Source organism: Psammomys obesus, unplaced genomic scaffold (assembly GCF_907164565.1).
Source record: "Psammomys obesus unplaced genomic scaffold, mPsaObe1.curated_primary_1811, whole genome shotgun sequence".
NCBI lineage: Eukaryota > Metazoa > Chordata > Mammalia > Rodentia > Muridae > Psammomys > Psammomys obesus.
Genome location: NW_026585690.1, coordinates 114,323 through 138,831, shown reverse-complemented (window position 1 = coordinate 138,831; position 24,509 = coordinate 114,323). Strand labels below are relative to the sequence as shown.

General features: G+C 41.0%; 1 protein-coding gene across 3 annotated transcripts; it reads right to left on the bottom strand.

Annotated features, from left to right (window-relative positions):
• Positions 1-1,010: 1,010 nt before the first annotated feature.
• On the bottom strand, positions 1,011-19,936 carry Ccni (cyclin I). Of its 3 annotated transcripts, none has more exons than XM_055595702.1 (7): positions 19,404-19,936; positions 16,990-17,147; positions 8,277-8,405; positions 7,880-7,954; positions 6,808-6,948; positions 6,328-6,558; positions 1,011-2,534 (listed from the first exon to the last, which is right to left on the bottom strand). In XM_055595702.1, the coding sequence occupies exons 2-7, from the start codon at positions 17,101-17,103 to the stop codon at positions 2,067-2,069; spliced, it is 1,158 nt and encodes a 385-aa protein (XP_055451677.1). In that variant the 5' UTR covers positions 17,104-17,147; positions 19,404-19,936; the 3' UTR covers positions 1,011-2,066. The 3 variants fall into 3 exon arrangements, with proteins under 3 accessions (XP_055451677.1, XP_055451685.1, XP_055451693.1); XM_055595710.1 differs by having other exon boundaries at positions 1,011-2,510; XM_055595718.1 differs by lacking the exon at positions 16,990-17,147 and having other exon boundaries at positions 1,011-2,510.
• Between the last annotated feature and the right edge of the window lie 4,573 nt (positions 19,937-24,509).

Sequence of the window (24,509 nt, the reverse complement as noted above, 5' to 3'; positions counted from 1 at the left end):
TCAAGGAACACTTGCTTCAGTGCCCCCATGAAAACAATACTCAAATTCACTCTACTGGGTTTTTAAAACGTACTCTATGCTTATGGGGGTCATATATGTACATGCCCAGAGAAGCCGAAAGAGGGTACTGGTTCCCTGGAACTGCAGTCACCCGGCTCATCTAAAGAGTAAAAGCTGTAAACCACCGAGCCACCTCTCCAGCCCTACTCTGCTGGTCTTTAAGAGGTGTCACTATTGCCGAGGCTGCTCAGGCTAAAGCTGTATCTTGTCTCAGCCTCTTTAGTACTGGAGACTACAGATGCGTTCCAGTGCCAGTTCACCGCTAACATTAGGGAACCCAACGATTGTCCTATTTTCTCCCACTTCTGCAGTTTGCAGATTCTGGATTATAGATTAGCTGTGCAGACTGTAGACTCAGGTTTTATACCCATCTAAGTATGCGTATGGGGGGGGATCCTATTCAGACCATACACATTATGAACACATGGAACTATGAACCTAGAGCGTCTATAATTCATTTGAGAAAACTAACAATCAGGATGTGTGATTTTGTTAAAAAAAAAAAAAAGAAAGAAAAAAATGTATCTGTGTGAGACCAATCCCTTGCACACAAAACCATTTTTTTTGTCTCTGAACTCCCATCCTTATACACATAATGCTTCCCCCAACTGGATTTTTACAGTCATATAAAATAAGCAAATTTAGAAAGTCAGATGTTGACCCGAGACTTCTTGGTCTGCCAAACTTAAAATCAATGGGCTAAAAAAATGACACTACCTAAATAGAAGCTTGAGCCTGCCCTCATAGGCAATACCATTCAACAGCTGTCAGGTCCACAGCCCACCAGCAAGAAAATACTATAAATGTGTAAACATCCACAGCCAACCCTCTTCATTTTAGGCTTCTTGCTGTTTTCGTTAATTGAAAATGAAGTGCCCAAGAAGTCAGAAACCATACCTTTTCATAAGCAAAACAAACCAGGGGAAAAAAAATCCCACAGAAACGAAGGGTAAGGACAACATTTTATTGCTACCAGAAGCGTTCTCAGCAGTGCTTGGTTCTGACTGCAGGGCTGTCTTCAGACTGCAAAGGGAGCTCAGGGGCCAGAAGTCACCCAGAGAGAAACAAGGGAAAAGTCATTATCAAGAAAACCCTAATAGCTTACTACAAAACTAGGGTACTGAATTCAATTACAAGTTACAGATTCCAATCAGGGCTGCCCCAATATCCAGACAGTTGCTTCTGATTATAAATGAGCAAAAACAGATCAGTTACAAAAATCTACATGTATGTTACATACATGTTTCTTTGGTGAGCACCTGGATATATTAACTTTATCAGAAATTGTTATATAAATATCAAAAATGCTTAGAATGTCCTACTTACATGCCATTTTTAAGCTTTAAGATAAAAAGGATAACAGTAATCTTGGTTTTAAACTAAAAATGGAAACAAGACACACAAGTAAGAGAACTTTTTCTACTGCCACTGATTCATGGGGATACCTTCAAAGTGCCTTTTTCAAACTAACAAACCTGAACTGTGGATTAAACATGGCTGCCACAAAAAATAATGTCCTCACCTAACTGCTTTAAAAAAAAAGGGGGGGGGTTTTACCTATTCAGTGGAATTCAGAATACATAGATCAACAAGCACAAGTCTTTTTAAGTAGTCAACAGAGGCAGGAGGAGGAGGACACTGAAGGAACAAGGTTTCTAGCTATGACTTTTGCAACTTTCCCCTAAACATTGATTTTTATTTTTAATTTTTGGACATGGGGCAAACTATTATTTTAACAAAGAAAAAAATTGGAACTGATTAGTAAAAAGAACTTTTTCTTTACTTTTAAATATATTTTGGATCGTGAGTCTATAAATATATGCCTTTATAGTAAATAATGTTGAACTGTAAGTAACTGCACAAAGAAATAAGGGTGTTCTTCTTTTTTCCTGGCTCACTTGAGATCAGTCTGATAAAGCACATGCCCCTCCTACAGCCTTTCCTGGCTTCCTGTTCTCACTTCCGAGTAGTCAGCCCCAGTGTGCACTGGAAGGTAACACCTGAAACTACATGACAGAGACAGGCTGCAAAGGTGGACAGGGGGACGCGTGGCCCTCTTGCCTTGATACATCAGCGCCACACACAGAGCCCACACTTTCTGCAGCACTGTCCTCATTGTAGAGCCGCTTGATCCCATCGTAGAAGTCATCCACTTCCATCTCCTGCACTTTGCGTTTAGCAGACGTGTGCTTGCACCCACTGGCAGCTGGGAGATGATGGCAGAAGGCTGTTGGACCTCTGCCTGGCACTTCTGGCTTGCTGTTGTCCTTGGAGAAGTCTGGGCCTGAGACAGAGGAGGGATGTAATTTGAACGCTCCTTTGTCGCAGGTCACCAGGGTGTGCTTGAGGGGACGGTAGACATAAACGGAATTTAGAGGCAGGGAAGACTGCAGAGCAGAAAGGTGATGCGCCACCAGCTCCCGGCAGTGGATCAACTGGGAGCTATCCATCTGGACCAGAAAAACAAAATCACACTGATCATGAGTTAGCATAGGCCACTGTTCCATCCCGTGCCCTCTGTCCCGTCAGCTTTCTTTTCTCCCCTAACATCTTCTACCTCACTGATTCTTCTGAAATATGCTCTCACGAATGCTTTGAACATATCTGCTTTTGTGCACTGGGCACTTACAAGAAGGGAACAACTTTCTTTGCTCACTGCTATATTAGCAATGTCTGCTTTTTTCTCAGTCTATGCCTCCTGCCTAAGGCCTTTACCCCACTCTCTTGACACTCTTAACTTCTTCAGTGAAGGCCAAATCAAGATAGGCACAAGCAGGGATGATGGGAAAGCTTGTTTAGCTAAAATCTTTTTAAATTGTAGTATTTTGTTTTAAAACTATTGGAAATGTCAAACAAGTCATTTTTGTAGAAAATAGTTAAGACCTTACTGACAAATCCAGTTTGGGAATTGGTATTTTTCTTTTGGAATAGTTCAGATATCAGTCCTTTCTGGAGTAACAAATACTTGACTACTTCAACCTCTTAAATACCCCTAATTTCTATAGCTGTGTATTTCTGTTTTAACATGCCCTCACAGGTAAGCAAAACAACCACAATCACCCCTTTAACCATCCAGCCTTGCCTCAGATAACTATACGACTCAAATTGTAAGCATTACATCATAGCCATTGGCTTATACCAGCGGTTCTCAACCTGTGGGTCATCAAGTGACCCTTTTATAAGGGTCGCCTAAGGCCATCAGAAAGCATGTTATGGTTCATAACAGTAGCAAAAGTCCAGTTATGAAGTAGCAATGAAAATAATTTTATGGTTGGGTCACCACGACATCAGGAACTATATAAAGGGTTGTAGCATTATCAAGGTTGAGAAGCACTGCTTTCTATCAAATGTTAATGACTACAATGTAAGGCCTTTAAAGTTCTGCCTATCTAGTGTCTGCCTTACTTTTAACTTGTAACACTGTCTAGTGCCCTTCTCCGTTGCCATCCACCTCTCTTTTAATCAACATTTCTTCAGTGGCATGGCAGTCCCTTCAGAATAAGCCAAACACTAGTGTGATATGAACAAGGCTCTGAAAAACTGACCACCTTACCCAGAGCCCTTTCCCAGTGTAACCCCATACTGATATTCTACACTCCTGGCAAACAGGCCTAGTCTATTTAACACACACTTGTCCCTTTTCCACTTTCTCTTGCTTCCCTGCTTCTACACGCTGAAACTGTTATCGTTTCCCTCCAGGAAGCTTATCTTGGGAAGTGCAGGGGACCACTTTTTCCCTGTTGTGTACACTTTTTCACATTTAAAGTTTCCTTTGCCCACTTTTCTTTTTTCTGTTTCTAGCTCAGGCTGGCTTCCACTCTTGGCTCTCCCACCTTGGCCTCTCAGGTGATGGGATTAGGAGTACGTACCATCAGACCCAACTTATTTTGGACATTCTTACCCACATTTAACTCCCCTCCCCAGCCTGAAATACACAGAACTACTGCAATACTATGGGGAAATAAGCACTGTCCTACAAGAACACATTTTGTCACAAAATTAGCTCATCTCTAAATATATTCACTATGTTAATTAGAAAAGAATCAATGGGAAGCATACAAATATAAAGTTACATGAAACCATCAGGATACGTAACTGAAGACGCTGGCATTCACTTAACCTTCCCCCTTTGTAATATACTTCAGAAAACACTATGTATGACATCAAGTATCAGAATTTATTTTCCTTGAAATGAAAACTATTTTAACAGTCTCCAATTATAAAGGTTTTAAATTTTTATTTTTTTGTGTGTGCATTCATGCATACTTATGATGTGTGAGTGGACAAGTGTGCCATGTCACACACATGGAGGTCAGAGACCAAAAAACTTTGTGGAGTCTCCTTCCACCTTTACGTGAATTTCAGGGATTGAACTCAGGTGGCTAGGCTTGATGTGGACTAGATCTAATTATTAACCCAGTGATGTTAACTTCTGCTAAAAAATGAATAAAAGAAACGCGGCTTCCAATATTTCAAGCAGCACAGGAAAAAGAACCATTAGATAGAAAATAGGCAATAAAAAGGTACTTGGTATCCCAAAAGAGGAAAAGTACCACAAATGTTCTAACCCCTTGTTCACTGGTCATGATCCTGAAAACACATTTAAAAGGAACGTTCACTATTATATCTGTTGGTGAAAAAGAGAAATGAGAGCTATTTATTTAGAGGTCAAGACTATCAAAAAAATGGTAAGATGTTAAAAACTACTTTCCATTGGGGTCCCTAAACAAATTTTGACCAAAATCAATCCTAATCTAGCACAATATAAATTTGCCCTTTTAAAATAGCGGTCAGCCCCAGCTGCTGCTTTTGTAGTAAAGTGCACTTGTTTAACTTAAGTCCATATGCTATAATTACCAACTCTGGGGACAGACAAGCCCTTATCTTGCTCTTAAAATTTAAGCATTTAAAAATGAACCATTTATTAGGAGAATCAAGAGAACCTTTACTGGCTATCTTTATGACTGTCTTGCCCAAATTTCAATATGGTGACCATTTCTAAGTATCCCTTGTCAAAGACAGCAACAAAAATTGCTAACCACTTAGCGGACCAGAGGAATGTATCAAACAGCAATTAAACAGACAATCACATAGGTTTCCAATGAAGAGGGGGAGCAAAATAGCATGATACATATGATAGATCCAAGAGGACCCACATATTATAAACAGTATAAAACACTGAAAACAGCTCCTGGAATATTAGGCACCTTTCAAGAGTAACCAGGAATCTATGGTAGGAGGGTATACATTTTAATCCTCTATTTTAGTTTTAAATAAGAACATCCATTCTGACCACTTAGCAGGCAGCTAGAAAGATCACAACAGAATTTACAGCCTAACAATCAGGGTGGATCACTACTGGTCAGACAGTAAGGGACATGAACACAGCATACAAACTACAGTAACGGGGTAAAGAGAAAGATATAGCCATCCTCATGTGGAGATCAACAGTGGTATAGGAACATTAGAGTGGGCTGGGTAGGGGGAAGCCTAAGAGGAACAAGAGGTAAGGCTTGCCTTTCAAACCAGAGAATGTGTCAAGTTCAGAAGGAGCACAGGCAATTAAGACAGAACAAAATGCATGCAGACTGGGGGTGTAACTCAATGGCAGAGCACTTGCTTTAACACGTGCACTAGGGGCAGTGGCAAGGGGCAATACTGGCATGATCTGATGGAAAACTTCCGATACCACAAACACACAGACCACTGGCTCCTTTTAGTCTTCACAACCAGACTTCTGTGTCACTCTAATGAACTCTCAAATTCCCAAAACTGAAACTATAATTGATAAGTGAAATGATTTCTAGGATCCTGTCAAGTTAATGAAAAACAAGTTTACATGAGGTATTTCTTGAGCACCGGAACATACACAAAGAAAATCGACAGCTCTAGAGCAATGCACTAGAGAAGGAAAAGAAGATTCATTGGTCTTTATGGACAGCAGTTTGCAAATCTAAACTTGAATTCTCTTAGCTGGCATGAATAAAACAAGACTTTTAAGTAGTTACTAACACATAGAATTATGACTTTACTACATTTAAGTAGAATTATCTCAAAACTTTTCGCTGTACTGAGGTGATTAATATTTGAAGCCATTTGAAGATGCCAGTTACAAACTGATTTTTTTTGAAGCTGAGGGATGAAGGCAGGGCCTTCTTTACCACCAAACTAAATCTCCCACGACTCTGTTTTTCTAAACCATACAGTAACCATCTCAATTCCATTAATGAAAAGAATGTAGCGAACAGAGGTTAAGGTGACGGCTACCTGTGCTTTCTGAAGCAGCTCAATTGTAAGAGGAAGCCAATCGGGAATGAGTCTCTCCATTTCCAGACTAACCATGGCCAGAGCAAGCAAGGATCCTTTGAACTGCAGAAGTTGGTTGCAGGCCATACAGTGAAGGAGCTGCTTGGTCAGGACTGCCAAATGTTGAGATGGACTCAATTTGGGCAAACTGAAAAGTAACTGAGGCCTAGTTGACACTGCAATGGCATGGAACTGGAGGGTGGAGAAAGAAAACCACAAAAGTGTTATTTAAGGAAAATATCGAAGAACGTATACACAGAAATAACATCTCAGGTACTATACAAGTTTGTAACTTCAGCTTCAGTGATTTAATGTATTTTCAGAGTCTAATTTTTCCTTGACTAATTTCAATAGTTTTCCCCAAATCCATATGAAAAGACAACCTCTTTTACTGGACCAGGACTATTCAAGTAAGAACTAAAACATTTTGGATAAACTTACAATGTGAAGAAAATCCAATGGTGTGGCTGTGTGAAGATCCCAATTCAACTTATCCAGAATAATTCTTTCCATTCTCAAAATCTCAGATGAGGAACATCCACAGAAACTGTCTCTTGCCAATACTTTTAGCACTGGAATTTTCTATCCAAGGCAAAAGAAAAGGGAAACAAAGGTCAGAACTGAAAATGTTCAAAATGTGTTGTGACAAGCAAAATTAAGTAATAGAGAAAAAGTATTCAGGAAAAAAAAAAAGAACTGGAGAGGTAACTCAGTGATTAAGAGCAGCAGCTGCTCTTCCTGGGCCTGAGTTCAATTCCCAGCACCTACATGGTGACTCACAACTGTCTTAATTCCAGTCCCAGGGAACTCAATGTCCTTTTCTGACTTGTGTGCACCAGGCATGCATGCACATAGTACACATACATACATTCAGGCAAAACACTAAAACTCGGGAAGTAGAGGCAGGCAGATCTCTGCATTTGAGGCCAGCCTGGTTTACCAAGCAAGTTCTAGGGCAGCCAGGGCTACATAAATCCTGTCTCAAAAAACCCAAATAAATAAGCAAAATTTTAAGAGATAGCTGATCTTCTAAAGCAAGCATTTTAGAGGAACAACACATCTAAACACTTAACTAAAATAGGAGTTTATAAGACAGTATTCATTTTTTAGCAAGTGGCCAGGCCCTGCCCCCAGATACTCTAATGGCTGTTTCTAGACCCTCAAGATGCAGGCACCAAGTGCCACCCAAACAAAAGCCCAAAATCAGGCCACAGATCCCACCAATCCCAGGCCACCCTGGAAAGCTCTTCTACCAAACCCGCCAAAACCCCTATATATGCCTGCCCCCTGGTCAGTTCTTTGCTGATACTCTCCCAGGCAGAGGCAGCCACCTTCTTGTGCCTCTCTTGTGTGAGGTTTATTGTGTGGTGTGACTTTGTAGTATTCCTTAGCTCCTGACTATCAGGAAACCTTTCCTTTCAGAGCTGTAACACTTACACATTTAATAATAAACAAAAACCCTCCAAGGAAACATACCAAAACACAAAGAATAAACCTTGAAAGGATTCATTACCTCATCTTCCTCAACAGTCTTAGCAGCTAGAAAAAAACAGCTGATTGCAATACAATTCAAATATTTTGGATGGGCCTAAAATTTTGAAAAGGAAAAAAAGCAACATTAATGATTATATTGAACTGAACTCTTTGTTTCTAAAACCTAAATATATATCTAGCTCACAATTAATCCAGCTTGTATCTTCCTAAGCACAAAAATAAGTTTCTGTTCTGTCCTTTCATACGTGTCATTAAATAAATGCTACAGAAAGCTGTAAACCCACTAAGTCATTTCCAAAATTTTAAACAAAATACTGTCTTCAGGGTCTTTCCATCTACTGTCATGAAAGCATCTTTAAACCTAGTAACCTATGGTTTACGCCCTTGAAAAAGAGGCTGTGTTGTATAATACTTACTTTTACTGTAGCTAAAAACCTGTCCAAAAGACTGCTTGCCAGAGCAAATGTTTCTGGGTAAAGGTTGAACTGGTATTTGAGTTTGGCCAGCCATTGAACTACTTCATCTCTCTGGGATGGAGAAACATTCTATAAGGGAATAATTAAAAAAAATATAAGATTACGAAGTTCCAGTTATCATTAGGTGTACATTTAGAGTTCTCTAAACACAGAGCTGACAGACAGTTCAGCAGGTAAAGGCAATTGCTGCCAAGGTGTGATGACATGGTCAAAGGAGAGAAACAACTCCCAGTTTCCTCTACCCTCAACTGTGTCTGTGGAATACACATGACCACATCACAAAATAAATAAATGTAACCTATTTTTAAATGTTAGGAAATGCAACAGAAAATGCACTAATATTAAAGTGTTTTAAGGTCACTTTAAAAATGCACATTAGATGAAAATTTTATATACCGTGTCACATTTAATATCTCATAATTTATTAAAATCTTCACTGGTCATTTCACCAAATATCTACAATTTGAAATAAATTAGATATTCAGGAAACAAAACATTTTAAAATTTAAGAAAATTACTATTAACCAATAATTTAAGTTTTCCCAACTCTTGAGGATAAAATAATTTTAGTCAGAAAATAATCATTAATTTATCTTAGGAAATATAAATGGACTGACTATAAAACAGAACGATTAGTCCTTTAAAAACAAAACAATCATTTTTAATTTCCCTAAATACTATTTTGAACTTCTGAGTAAAGACTTAAGTTTTAAAAGGTATATACACACTTTAAAATAGTGGCTGTTTTACTTTTATTTGAGTTTTGTCATGACTGAACAATTGGTGTACTACTGATACTAAATGAAACAGATTCTTTGAGGACTACTTACAGGGCCGTATGTAGCCCAGGCTTGTCTCAAAAGTCACTCTACAGTTGAGGGTCACCCTCTGCCTCCAGCTCTCAGGTGCTCGGATGCAGTGGGCACCAGCACACCCAGGTTCCACAGTGCTTGGGGTTCTAGGGCTTCATTCAAGGAGACAGACTTTACCAACCGAGCCCACCCCCCAGCCCCTTACATCACACTGTGCCATGTAATACAGTGAAGTACAAAATTACTTGACTTGTTATTGGAAGAGTATTTTCAATAAAGGATCATCTTAGAAAATTATTGAAGCGCTGAATTATTCAAACTTATCTTTATTAAGTACAATGTAGTGCTCATAATACAAACACCTTTCCTGATTACTCCTAACCTAAGCTAATTCTTTTATCCTACAAAAATACGTAACAGCTATTAAAGTACTCAATGACTGTAGGTGGTAGCTCCTCAAATATGAATTCTAGCTAGAATTGCTTTATTGTTCTTGTTTCCTTTATGTTACAGGGAATGACTTCTGCGCATTGAAGTCCCTGCTGCTGCACCTGCTGACTTCTCCAATTCCTAGTCCTCCTCCTCCTCTATTTCCTGTCACTTTGCTTGTCAGCTTTGACATGACAGAGTGTTCTACATGAGCCAAATCAACTAATACACTTACGTAATTCTTTTTCTAATTTATTTTTTAATTTACTACAATTTATTCATTTTGTATCCCAGCTGTAGCCCCCTTCCTCATCCCCTTCCAATCCCACCCTTCCCTTTTCTCCTCCCATGTCTCTCTCTAAGTCCACTGACAGGGAAGGTCCTCCTCCCCCTCCCTCTGACCCTAGCCTATCAGGTCTCAGCACTGGCTGCATTGTCTTCCTCTGTGGCCTGGTACAGCTGCACTCCCCCCAGGGGGAGGTGATCAAAGAGCCAGCCACTGAGTTCATGTCAGAGACAGCCCCTGTTCCCCTTACTAGGGAACCCACTTGGAGACTGAGCTGCCATGGGCTACATCTGTGTAGGGGTTCGTAATTCTTACATCTAGCTCTAAACTCAGTTATAACTGGTGTTTTTAGTGAGGAATAGCATACACCTACTGCCTGGTCAACCCTTTTAGAACAACTTCACAGTGATAAATAGAAATACTAGTAAGAGAAAAGTGACTTAAAATCTGTTTTAATTAATAACTCACTACAAAGTCGGTAAATGAGTGAAAGTCGTTTATAGTCAGACAGACCATAAAATGGTATTAAACCGGAGTTAGTTAGGTTTGTTGCTCTAGAGAAACCTGACCTGGTATGGGAGTATAATGAAATCTTAGAAGAAACAGCACCCAAGAAATATCAGACAAGGAATCATAAGTAGTATCCTAAAAATTGTGCTCAAACAAAAGTTAAGGAAAATTATAAAGGATGAATAGAAGGAACACAATCACCTATTACATAGATAATTACCATAGTTATGATAGCTAAGTGATATAAACTGCACAATAACACGTGCAAAAGGAATGACGTGAAAAAGGAATGAGTATTACTTTTCTTCTTCCCTACTTCTACATTACCTAAGAACAAAAATTCATAAAATGTTACACATTGTCATTTTTTAAACATGGTAATTAAGTCATTTTATATATTCAAACTCTAATACAGATTTTCCTCTTAAAACATTTCCAGAGTGAAACCCTAAAGATCTGTTATTAAGAGATCTAAAAACATAAACACACTCACACCATAAATTTTCATTAAAAAAACAAAGATGAATTTTGCTAGATAAATTAAATACAACCAAAAAGCTAAATCTGAAAAATACAGTAACGGAAAATTAAAAACTCAAGTGTGCATCTAACAAAAATTACATGGGATTGGTCAGCTATGTTTGTAGCCCTGAAGAAAAATTTTAAATCTAGGAGCCAGAGAGCTGGCCCAGAAGTAAAGGCTCATGTTGGCAAACCCTGACAACCTGAGTTTGACTCCCAAGATCCACACGTAGAAGAACCAACCCCACAAAGTTGTCTTCTGATCCCCACAAAAATGCCATGGCATACACACAAGTATGTGCGTACACACACAGTAAGTAGATAAATGTAAAAAAAGTTAAATGATACAAGGAAAATTTATAAATCTAAACATTACAGTTAAAAGAAAAATAAAGTGTCTATCTAAAAAAAACCCAGTAAGTTATATTTTTAAAAAGTAAAACATCAAGTAATAAAATGATTAAATTCTAGAAAAAAAAATCAGTATTTTTGGAAACAAATGTACTCTAAGTTGCAAGCTCACACTTCTCTATTCATCACCAGGGAAGCTGCTGGTAGGGCCATACTGCTTTAGAGTTAGGGTGTAGCTCTGTGTTAATAAGCATTGTGAGCCCTGGGTTTGTTGCCAAGCACAACAAAAAGTACGCATATCCACAAGATACATAAAATCCATGCAGCTGAAGACAAACACAAGCCAATATCGGATTGTCGACTAAAGAAAACCAAGTTAAGGGCTAGATTAATCAAAGAAGCCAAAGTAAGCCAAAGTCATTGTCTAATTTTACTATGCATTAATAACATCTGAAACACCAATTCAAGAAACACACTAGCAAGAGTCTACCCAGAGAAAGAAAACACTGGAATGGTAAAAGGTAAGTCTTATCAAATGAAAAATGGCTAAAGAATGAGATGTATGTACACCCCCTCCCCACAGTGTCAGTTAAAATGACGACTCTGTGAAAGAAAAATATGTAAAAATATTTAAAAATGTTTTAAGTATGTACAGCACCAGCATTTAAAATACAGACTTACTCTGTATTAGTTACATGGATGGAACCAGAACCCACTAAGTAGCAGGGGCAGTATTTGTGCGTCCATGTGTATGTGATCATGTGTGTGGGTGCGTACACTAGTGAGCATTCATTTGCATGTGTGCATGTGGAGGCCAGACAACCACCATGGATATCAAGAATCCCACCCATCTCCTTTCAAACAGGGCTGGTTCCTCATTCATTGACCTGGAGCTTCTAACTAGGCTAGGCTGGCTTGCCATTGAACTTCAAGGATTCTGCCTCTGCCACACCAATGCTGCGACTACAAGCGGGAGCTAGCAAACCCAGCATTTTTACATGGCTTCTGGGGAATCAAACTTAGTTTCTCATGCTTGGGAGGCAAACACTACCGACTGAGCTATCTATCTCCACAAGCACACTAGAAGTATTTCTGAGGTTCTAGGAAAGCCTTGTAATAATTTGAAATTAGAGCTTTTCTAAGATAGAATAGATCAAAAGCAGAGGAACACTACTGTATTATCAGAGAAGTTAAACAAAATGTTCCTTTTACTGTACAGTTAGATTATATCTGTTCCCACACTCTATACATACAAATTGAAAGCAGTTTTAAAATACAAATTCTAGGGTCAGCAAAGGGCTAAGTAAAGGAACTTGCCATTCAAATTTGACCGATGTAAGTTTGAACCCTAGAACTCCACTGAAAGTATAAGCAAAGAGTGGTTTCCACTGTGACCTCCACACACAGGGTGTAGCATACCCTCACAATAGTAATTAAGTTACAAAATCCAACAGTTGCCACTATAATTCAAAAGGTCTGGATGTGAAGACTTGAGATAGGGGTTATTCTTAGCCTGCTGGCCTGGAACTTTCAGAAATCTTAGCGTCTCAGCCTCCCCCAAGTGCTGGGATTACAAGCCCATACCCAGCTGAAAACTCCAATTTTTAAAATTTTTCAGATAATTCTATCTAGTTGCCAAGTGATTCATGCACATCTGTGTTCCAGCTGTCTATAGCATACATTTTTTTGAAACTATTTATCAGATGGTCTGATTCCTTAAGTGTTCCAAAACTCTAAAAACCACTTTAAAGCTTTTGACAGTCCTTTCTTTGCAATCAAAAAGACTTTAGCAAAATAAATGTAGATTATCTGAAAGTGTCACTGTTTTCAATTGTTCCTTATATTCCTTTAATGCAACTATTACAAACTTTTACTGTATAGAAGTTTTCTGTAGATAACAAGAACACATAATAAACCAAGACCACTACTGAATAAATTATAAAGGTGCCATAGCCATTCAAAGTTTAACTGGTCTGCTAACACACACCTAAAACCCAGCACTCACTGGTGGATCAGGAGTTAAAGGCTAGTAGTATTCATCTGCAACCCAAGTCTGAGGGTAGCCTGGGATACACGAGACCCTGTCTCAACACATCATTAGAAAGTAACAAATGTTTCCTGGGAGTCTACAGCATGTCAGAAAACAATGACACACAACCACCACCAAGGAAACGTAGTCAAACTCCAGGAAATTACACTATGCTATCACAAAGGAAATACAGTTCTATGGGTGAAGGCAGTTCTATGGGTGGAGTCACAGGTGTAACAAGAATATTGACTGGGGGTGAGGCCTAAAATAAAAAAAGGGCTGTGAGAATCATCTTGCAATTGCAGAGGACAAGTAAGGGGAAGTAAAAGAAAGCAGAAGCAAATAGCCTAAGAGGAAGCTCTAAAATACTGCACTTTTCTATTTTAACCAGCACTTAATGTAACAGGAGAAAGGCCAGTTCATGACCAGGAATTAGAACTGCTCTTTTAAGCCTAAAGCCATGTCCCTTCCTATTCCATCAGAGCAAGCCCACTCAAAGTTTTTTTAAGTATTAAGTAGACCTAGTTGGCATTACTAAAGCAAGCCCTTAAATAGATAAAATTCCTTGACTAATACCATCCTGTTCTGGCTCCAGACTCTCTCCTCCCAATAGTCACATGTGCCTTGGCAACAAAAAGGAGACTGCCATGACCTTGACCACAGTCCAGATGTATTTACCAAGTAATTAAACTAAAATAACTTGAGAAGATGCGAATAAAAAATAATTGGCATGTTGTATGTAAAACAAGTACCATGCTATGCCAGGAATGAACATTTTAAGGTTACTCTGACCCTCATCTAACTTGGATGTAAACTATGGACTTTTATGATTTTGTCTCTAAAAAGTCTGTACCCCTGAGCTTGGCCACCACAAAACTTGTCAAGGGCACAAGCCTGCCCTTGGACTGGCCATCAAAAAAAATGACTATGCCTCGTTGTCAAGAAGGTCCTCTGCTCTCAGTCCATGATCAGTATTCACAGAGCGGAAATGCCTTAACAGGAAGCCTATTGAAGAATTTTGGATCCAAGGAAAAGAATATGACAATGTTGAAAGTCCAATACAGTTGAAGATCTTTCTCTAAGAACAGATGCAAATAAGGAAGAAAATCCAAGCTGGGTGTTGTGGCGCACACCTGTAGTCCCAGCTCTCTGGGAGGCAAAGGCAGTTGGATCTCTGTGAGTTCAAGGCTAGCATGGTCTACAAAGTGAGAGCCCAAGGCTACACAGAGAAACCCTGTCTTGAAAACTAAAAACAACAGAAGAAAATTTGAAGGTAAAACTAGAAAATCAAGTTCTTGGATAATATATGCAAAACCTCATGCCCACCTATTTTCACACTGACCAAAAGGAAAGTAACAAGTTGATTTCCTGTTTCCTGAAGTTGCAGCTTTCAAAGCAAAACAAAAAACCTTGTGTATTTTGAGACTTTTCTAGGAAACTCAACTGTTATATAAAGAAAATGTTACTAACTCCTTTTGTACAAAATAACACAGTTGGTATCTGAAAATACAGGAGTCCTAGTCAATGTGTTAAAGGAGCTGCTTGGAAAAGGTTTAGGACCAACTGAGGCCCCTGGAAAGGATTCTTTTCACCCTGTCAAGCTGCCTAAGGCTGTGCTGTGGGTGCCAGATTTGCAACTTTTTTGAGTTGAGGTGGGCTTTGGTATAGTTGAGTCTTTTCTGATCCTGGAAGTAAACCCAGTAAAGTTCACTGGTTCACCAAGATGGACTTTGGGGCATCTGTATTTTCGTCTGTCGTAGACTCTCTATCTGGGGCAAGTAGACATGTGTTGTGTCTCCTCAGGAAAATCTGCCACACATCAGCAATATGTGTTAGGAGTGATTAACAATTTGGTCTCGAGGATTATTTGCAGCGTTCAGATCAACGTTTGCGAAATTTATGTGAGTAAAGTGGTATCAGGGTCAGCAGCTGCAGGACCTTGCAGCCTGGACCTAGCAAGCTGCATTGGGTCCCCAGAGAGCGCTGCTTCCACAGGTTGTCCTTGGATCTCCACAAACACTACGACAACCACATACATAAAAAAATAAATTAAAAGTGTGTTAATATCAGAATCGTGAATAGGGGTTTTGTATGTGTAAGTGTTAATCTTAGTATTCTATCTCACATGTCCCAGAATTTTCTGTAAACTAAACTACTTGGATGAAGAATTCATCCTTTAAAAAATTTCAAAAATTTAGTTTGTAGATTCTATTTGATAAGGAAATCAATATCAAGAGATAGTATAGAAATGTTTTAAGAAAAGAGATCCATTAATATAACTCATGATTATTCAACTTGGAATCTTACATATTAGGGTAAGATCTGATGAATGACTTTAGCTGTATGAATCTGTAAGCCACACCATAAATATTCTGCATCTTTTTTTTTTTTTGTGATCAGATTACAAATACTTTAAACTATGTTGTAGTTGTTCTGCTGTTTAAAAAGTTGTTTCAAGAAAGGGGGGGGAATAGGTCTGTTTTTTAAGGTTTGATCTTGTCTTGTTCTCTAATATTACCTCACTGATAAGGAGGCTATAGAAACAGAGCAGGTAACATGGCAGTTCAGCCAAGTATCACCGTCGCAGCTATGCTGCCCATGGTTATCACAGTTAGCTACATACTGACTTAAGGAGCTGGCAGGAGTAAAGGGAAAGACGGAGTTCTATAACTCTGTTGGAAGGCTTTGAGTCCCAACACAGTAAAGAAGTTTAGAGAGTTTTCTCCATTCATATCTTCAATGCATAGAACTGTACCTGGAAATACAGCAAAATACTCAATAAAACAGCATTGTCATTTGATCACTATACATATTAAAAATTTCCTGGCCATTCTTCTACACTGCAAGTACCTTGTTAGGTACTAGGGATTAAAAAGACATACAAGTCTTACATAGTAAACTGTTGAAACAGATAAACTTTTACTTACAAAATGTTAACTACCAGAATATGATTAAAGTATAAAAATGTCTAAAAGAAAAACTGTACAGGAGACTGGAGAGATGGCGCAATGGTTAAGAGCACTTATTGCTCTTGCAGAGGACATGTGTTCAAGTCCCAGTACCCACATGATGGCTAGCAACTACTTGTAACTCCAGTTCCAGGGGTCTCTCTTCCTACCTCCAAAGGTACCAGGCATACACAGGTTACACAGACATACATGCAGTCAAAATATTGATAGATGTAAAATAAAATAAAAAAATTTTCAAGTGTATAGAAATAGCAAGAGTTCAACTTTCTCAAGACTCTCAAGCACTGACATTACCTTAGTAATTCACTTGAACTCCTTACAAATAATGACAAGAGATTTTTGTTGCTACTGTTCCCTAAATATAAGCGTATAAAGATGTTTCCTCTTCATAGCTAACTAGAGATTTAGAAATAAAGCTTACTACTGTATTAGTATATAAGGAAAATGAATGGATGTAATTGCCTATAACTCAGATAAAACAGAAGCCTTATCATATTTTGTTTTAGAAGAATGATGTTTCTAAAGGAATGTTTTTTGCTTGCTTTCCTAAAACAAGGTCTTGTGTAGGTCAGGCTGGCCTCCAACTAGTACTTCTCTTAAGAACCAGGACTGTAACTATGCACCACTCATACCTACACCTAGCTGAGAACACATTAACCGTACAAACATCCGCAGTGTAGCATCAGGGTACACATTATGAAATATCGAACTTCTAATAAAATGCACCTGTCAAGAGAGAAATTACCTGATTTGTAGGTACCTTCGGCACATTGACCTTCCACATCTGGGCTTCCCTGGAGAGTGCCCTTTCCAAAAGGAAAGACAATCTCTGGTTTTCCAAAGGTCCTGGAAACTTCATGATATCGCTTTGGATCTGCCTGCCGCCCAGCTTGATGTAGCTCCCTATTAAAATCAAATATAAATAATGTTCAACCATATACACATTTACAAATGTTAGTATTTATTAAGCAATTTATAAAAAAATAAAAATGTTATGAGGCAGTGTAGGATTTAATAGCTCTTTAAAATACCACATATTAAAGCTAGCAACAATGTTATCTAAAGCATCCTCACATTAAATTTGAAATTCAGTTATAACTCAGTATTGTTAAAACTAGCAAAAAACTAAGACCACTAACTTTTTATATTAGAAATTCTCAGAAATACTTGTTCCAAACATTCTCTCTAAATATAAAACAAAAATAATCGCTAAGGGCCATTACTTTTTTATCATTTAAATGGACTAATTTGATAGTCACATTAAACCATTTGAAGTCAAGTGAGCAGTTAAGACTGGTTTAAGGGCATCTCTGCTCCACAATTAAGGCCCTTAATAAGATTTTCAAATATTCAGATGTTATCAACTAAAAAGAGAATCTAGAAAATATTTTGAGATGAGTGAAAAATTTAACATGATGCAAAGAAAAGTGAGGCTAAGAGGAAAATTTATTCTTGAAAATGCTTGTATTAAAATAACCCTTAACGTTTAAAATGGCTTTATATTTTCCTCCCATTGTCTCAACTTCTTCTATACTGTTCTTGCTTATTAGGCAGCTAAATTTGAGTGAACAAGCTAATAAAATGCTTACTGTTCAACATAAACTCTACCACCAACATACATTAAGGCCCCCCTGACTTCTGAGTTAAGAGCGCATCACAATGCTGGTACACAAACAAGCCCATTAACAATGAACAACTTCATTAATACACAATTATCCTATTATGGTAATCACAATGCCAACTCTACTATTAATCCTGTACTGCCTGTTGACTTCTGGTTCTTACTTCCTTTTTCTGAAGAGGGATTATCAATGTGAGCCTTTAGGGTTCTCCTACCTGTTATGCCCTGCTTGACCAACAACACTGCACCAGCAACACTGGGTCACAGGTGATTCCAAAACAGTGGGTTCAAGCTCCATGCTATCCATTGTTCTTCCAACTTGCAGTGACTTCTGTAGGTCCAATTCCTCCCACTAAAATTGCTATCGATCTTATTAACATCACCTTTTGGAATTGTGCAGGAACACCCTATAACCTGCCTTGCTGTATCTGTGCTCGGACATAACCCTGCCTTCGCACGTAATTACTGTCATGATCATTGCCAGACCAACTCTCTCCACTAATCATGAGCTTCTTGACCACCAACAGTTTCCTGAATTTAGCACTGTGCCCAATAAATAATAGCTTACACTTGTCAGGCGCTTTTCTCAAGAAACAGGCCTCAAAGATTTGCTATTTGGCCAGCTATTGTTCATACTAGACTTGCTTTAACCCTATGACAGTGGAATTACTAAATCTTTAAATGGATGCACAACCACAGACAGGTAGGTTGAATAGTCTTACAGGGCCAGAATAAACAAACACTCTTCGCTTCTAATCTTGAACTCCCTGCTCCCTTTTAAGACAGGGTCCCGCTAGGTAGCCCTAGCTGTCCTGAAACTTGCTGGGTATACGAGGCGGCTGCGCAAAGGCTCAATGGCTCCTCACTGACACAGAGTGAAGTCCAAGTATTTTACCTTGCTATCCTAAGACCTTCAGCCGAGCCTTCCACTATTTTACTACAATGTCCAACTTCTGCCTAAATGATCTGCAGTGGAGCTGGAAACTCAGCAGACAGCACTTAGCTCTCCTTGCAGAATTCGTCATTTTCTTGTCCTTTACGATGCAACTCGGTTCCCTCCCCTCTCTAGTTTTCTTCACCCGCCCAAGCCCTTAGTAACGTTACCCTCCCGCAATTACCGCGGGGGCGTGGGGGGGGGGAGTTGCACTATCCACTTGGCATTCACTCTGCTTTGTCCCGTAAATTATCCTCGGTGGCCACACGGGATCGGTGGCCGGAGGGGTGCGGGGCGGAGGGGAAGTAAAGACGGGGGTGTGTCCCCTTCTTTATTAGCACAGGCTCTCCTCGAACTGGCACCCCGGTCGGTGACGCGCCGTGGCTACAACTTACTTGGGAACACAAACACCGGACTGCAATCAGGAGACCCACCCAGCACTGGCAGAGGTGGCGACCGGAGGGTGTGTGTGTGGGGGGGAACCGTCCCGAAGGCACCCGGGAGAGGGCCACCGAGGGGACCGGTCCTCGGGGAGCGGCGCGCGCCCCCGCGAGCTCCCCCTCGGGCGGCGCGCACGGCCGCCGCGCCGCGCCCCCGCGCTCACCTTCTCCTCCTCTTCCTCCTCCTCCTCCTCCCCGGCAGAGCTGTAGGCCTCGCAGGGGTGACGCGGGGTCATCCGGGGGCCCGTTACCACCTCATGATCCTCGGCGCGCGGCGGCGGGGCGCGCGCGACCAGGGCCGGACCGACTGAGGAGGGACAAGAGGGCAAACCGGGCCGGCGGGCGCGGGCGCTCGGCGGGACGCGCGGCTGCGGCCGAAGGGTCAGTCAGCGAACTAATTCCATGATGACCCCGGGCCCGAGGCCGCCGCCGCCCGTCCCGCTCCTCCGACCGCCGCCGCTGCTGCCCGGGTGAGGAGGGGGCGCCCTCTCGCCATAGGGCGGCGGGGGCCGGGGAGAGGCGCGGGGTGAGGCCGGCTCTGCCCCTGCCCGGGGGAAGCGCCTCCGAGGGGAAATGGTGGAGGGGGGAAGGGGAAAAAAAAGAAAAGAAAAGGAAGGGGAAAGGGGGGAGAAAATAAGAAAAAGCGAGACAGAGGCGCTGGCGCGTCCGCTCGCGGGGGAAGGCTGGGGAGGGAGGGGCGAGCAGCAAAGAGCCGGCCGCCTGGCCCCGCCCTCGCGGACTGATCTCGGCCGCGCGCGTCTGTCAACAACGCCGCCGTTCGCCTCCCCGCCACCCTCGCCGTCCCACGGACGCATAACACAGTCCGAACAGAAGGTGAACTTCCGGAGAAGGTCTAGGGAAGGCGCTGGAGCTGGGGTGGAAGGAGGAAGTGCGACTTGTGTGCACAAAGAGAGGGAAGGGCGCGCGGACTCCTTTGCCTGGGCGGGGGCGCGGAAGAACCCCTCTCCGCCCGCTCGGTGACGTAAGCGGCTCGATTAGCCGAGGAGGCGTGCGGCGGTCGGAGAGTGTGCTGCGCATGCGCCTGTGGGAAGAAAAGCAATCGCCGAGCGCTAGCCTCAGGGAAGGGTTTCTGGGTGAGCGCCTTAACCCAACCTAGAGTCGCCCGGTGGTTTCCAACCGGACTTATCCTTAGAGCTCGTGAACGAATTTCTTGGAAGCGGCTGCTGACCTTTTCTGTAAAGCTCACGTTCTTTGTTGACCGCACACAAAATTATGTTGTCCCCTTTGACGAGTATCGGCGTGTGTTTTTTTTTTTACTGTCCTGTGGCTAATGGCAGACTCTGAAACACTTTAGGAATCAGTTTAAAGGCCGCTTTTAAAAACATTGGGTTACACCACTGACTACTTCCCTGGGCGACAAGTGAATTCTAGTCACCAGCCAATATGTCTCTTATTTCAGAGTCCGCTTTATCCCAAGGTCCTTAGCTGTGAAGTAAATGTGTTTTATTTACTTGGAGTCCTTTTTTTTACTTCAGATGGTAAATGTTGCTTATCTTATAATGGTGCTAATTATGACAAGAATGACTTCTTAGCAGATAACTTTGGGGAAAGGGGGAAACCTGGATCTTAAGCATTTACGTAGTCAAGCACTCATTTTTACATTAGTGTGTGTAGGGGGAATATAGATCACGTTCTTAAAAAAAAAAAACAAAAAACACAACTGGAATTAGCTTGAAGACAGAGAAGGAGTTTGCAGTTGAAGCGCAGAGAATAGCCACTGAACCAATTCTCGTGATCTGAAATTACCGGATACACGATTTTACTGTACAGCTGCATTTCTTTATGTGAAAGGCTCTCGGTGTTTGATTAGTGGCCGAATACACAAGTAGCAGTAGCAGAAGGATTAAGACGGAAAATTTCAGACTGCTATGGAAACACCTTTAACCTGTTGTGGGTTATCAGTGGAGTTTTCTCACAAGGAGTGACATTTAAGGTGAGACTTGAAAGCACTAGGCAAAGGAAAGGACAAGCAAAGGAAGCAACGTACTGGAAGGCTCTGAAACTGACCTTCCTGTGAGAGTCGAGAAAGCAGAGGCCAGGTAGGAAGATTCCACAGGCCACAATGGGGAACAGGAAGTGAGGGAAGGATTTCAAGCAGGTGACAAGTGTGCCCCGCATTTCCCCAACTCGTGTCTTTTCTGTGTTGCTACATGGTCTTTATATGACCAACCTTTTTCTGGATAATACTCTTTCTGCATAATTTAGAGTAACACAACTGTTGTTACAATGTGGAATCAGTTCAGCTCATTTCTGCAAAGAAGATTGGGTGAGAGTGTACCTCTGCCAGGTCCTTGGTCCCTCAGGCAGCAGCAGCAGTATGCGGTCCATCTCGTTCTTTAGTTCCTCTCACGGGCTTTGTGCCACCGTTGCCCTAGCACATTGATAACCACATGGCCATAGCATTCAGGGCACCCTTGTAGATCGAAGGGTTCATAGCCGGCTTGGTATTTTTGTTTCTTTGGTAGTGTGTAGAGTACCTTACTAAACCAAATGCTAGCCCATAAGGGTGTAGGGTCTACGTAGGCACCAGCAACTTCTCCATGCCCAGTGAGTTGTGTAGGTGTTGTCTTCAGCAACAGGGCCTTGCCATCACCCTGTGGGGAACAACCTTGGCAACAGTGTGTTGTTTGTAGGTTCTCATGGGACCCTTTTGGCCAACAGCTCACTCAGATGTAACCCTTTCCCAGTACTGGAAGCTTCATTTGGTGACAAGAGATGGAGTTGGGCATCTGTCTTCCCCATTATTTGGCAATTTCATTTAGGTCACCTTCATATATGTATATATTTTAGGAAGCTTCTACTGTATTAAGGTTCCATGCTACCCGTCAAATGGCCTTTAGTTTTAGTTGACTCTCCTCATATTCCTCCCTCATCAACCTCTTCTCCCCCACTCCCTACTTGATCCTCTTTTTTGAGTCTCCTCCCCCATCTGTTCTATTTCCTTTTACTAGGGATATCTGTCAGTGCCCAGTTTTTACTCTATACCTAACCTCTGTGGTTCTGTGGTTTACAGCTTGGTTATCACTGACTGATAGCTAATATCCACATACAGGCAAATACATACTGTACTTGTCTTTCTGGTTCTGGGTTATCTCACTCAGAATGATTTTTTTTCTAGTTCTATTCATTTACATGTGAATTTCATGATTTCATTTTTAACCGCCGAGTGGGATTCCATCGTATAAATGTACTGTATTTTCTTAGTCCATTCATCTGGTGAGGGATAGCTAGGTTTCCAGTTTCTGGCTCTTATAAATATAGCAACAAATGCTTAACCAAGGATGGTTAAACAGGGTTAAGTAGGATGAAGTGTCATTTGTGTATATGGATCTTGAGATAGCGTAATTCCCATCTTCCTAAGGAACCACAACACTGATTTCCATAGTATAAGCCTATTAATGTTGAGTGAGTGGAATTGCCTGTCTCCTTTGTCTTAAATGAGCTTTTTAGAGCTTCATAGACAGAGTACCTGTCTATGAAGGTACTATCTTGTAGAAGAAAGAGTGAGAACACTTGTATACCATTCTAATCATTTATCTCTGTGATCTACCTGCTGTTTTCATCCATCTCTCCAGAGACTGAATGTAAGAGTAAATTTCCCAGACCCACTACGGTGACATCAGGAGAGAGGGGGCATCAATTTAACAACATAAAAACCTCTCCTTTTTTTTCCTCTCTCTCTTTTTTTTTATATTTATTTATTACATATATGATGTTCTGCCTGCAGGCCAGAAGAGGGCACTAGATCTCATTATAGATGGTTATGAGCCACCTGTGGTTGCTGGGAATTGAACTCAGGAGCTTTGGAAGAACAGTCAGTGTTCCTAACCTCTGAGCTATCTCTCCAGCCACCACCCCCCCCTTTTTTTTTTTTTTTTTTTTTTTTTTTGAGACAGGGTTTTCTGTGTGGCCCTGGATGTCCTGGAACTCACTCTAGACCAAACTGGGATTATAGGAGTGCGCCACCGCTACATAAAGAACTCTTAATGCATGTGAAATGGGATGAAGGGTTCAGAACACCATGTCAACATCAAACTGCTGGGGAAGAGATAGAGAATCAGCCAAAGTGAACTATGCCTGACAGTGCCATAAGGGAGTCAGGGGAGGTGGCTCAGTGGTTAAGAGCACTGGCTACTCCTGCAGAGAACTGGCTTTTGGTTTTCAGTGCAGCTAGCTGCAATTCCAGTTCCAAGAGATCTGATGCCTTTGTCTGGCCTTCACAGATGCAGGAAACTGAGGCAGGTCGATCGTAAGTTCCAGGTTTTCATGACAACTTAGTGAAACCCTATCTCTAAACATGAAAATCCAGCCCGAGGTGTAGGTGAGGGCAGAGCATTAGCTGTGGGCCTCCTGAGCATTGGGAAGCCAACACCCAACCTTCCCATTGAAATCTCCTCTTATTATATTAATAACCACTGCATTCTGAAGTAAAAGTACACATATACACACATGCACACACATACCTAAAGTCCACTGTTCTAAAGTGAAAGATAATCTATATTCCAAAGTCTAAATTGCTTTCTGAATACATGACGATGATGTTGGATATTGAGAGGGAAAAATAGCATCAGAAATAAGTGAGAGAGGAATCAATTTTTATGTGAGAAAAACTCACCTCCTCCCTAAATATCAGCTGTTCTCTCCCGTGCCTCAGGAGATGGCTCCTGATCGATCTTTATTGGTCCACTGAAACTTGGCCTCTGTAACTCAGGAAGTTACAGCATACATATATTAGATAATGAATATTAAAAGACTGACTTGGATGCCAAGTCATTTTTTTTTCCTCCCAGAGTACCACTGAGCAGACTGCACTTGACAGCTACTCCCACATTCCTTATACACCATTTTCCTCAAAGTAGAGGGTTTTAATTAGGGCTATAGAAACTGGATAGCTGTATGAGGAAAAAGGAGCTATGTTAGTAATAGTATTTTTTAAAGTTTTTTTAAATTGTGGTTTTTAAAAATAATTATTTAATATGCATGGTGTGTGTGTGTGTGTGTGTGTGTGTGTGTGTGTGTATGCGTGCACACACGTCTCATTCTCAAAGAGGCCAGAAAAGCTCATTGGATCCTTGGAACTGAAGTTAGAAACAATTGTGAGCCACCTGATGTGGAACGAAATGTGGGTCCTCCAGAAGAGCAAGAAACACTTTTAACCACTGAGCCATTTCTCCAGCCCCAGGGGTATACTATTGCTTTTTAAAAGGCTATATTTATTGCTTTACTTGAGATGTATATATATATGTATA

What these genes read in the sequence shown, in the direction of transcription:
- Ccni (XM_055595702.1), bottom strand. Translation starts at nt 17,103, where the DNA reads ATGAAGTTTCCAGGACCTTTGGAAAACCAGAGATTGTCTTTCCTTTTG. An exon ending in CGAAGGTACCTACAAATCAG is followed by an intron (nt 8,406 to 16,989) that starts GTAATTTCTCTC and finishes ATTCCCTTATAG; the next exon opens with AATGTTTCTCCATCCCAGAG. An exon ending in AGCTGCTTCAGAAAGCACAG is followed by an intron (nt 2,535 to 6,327) that starts GTAGCCGTCACC and finishes ACTCATGATCAG; the next exon opens with TGTGATTTTGTTTTTCTGGT.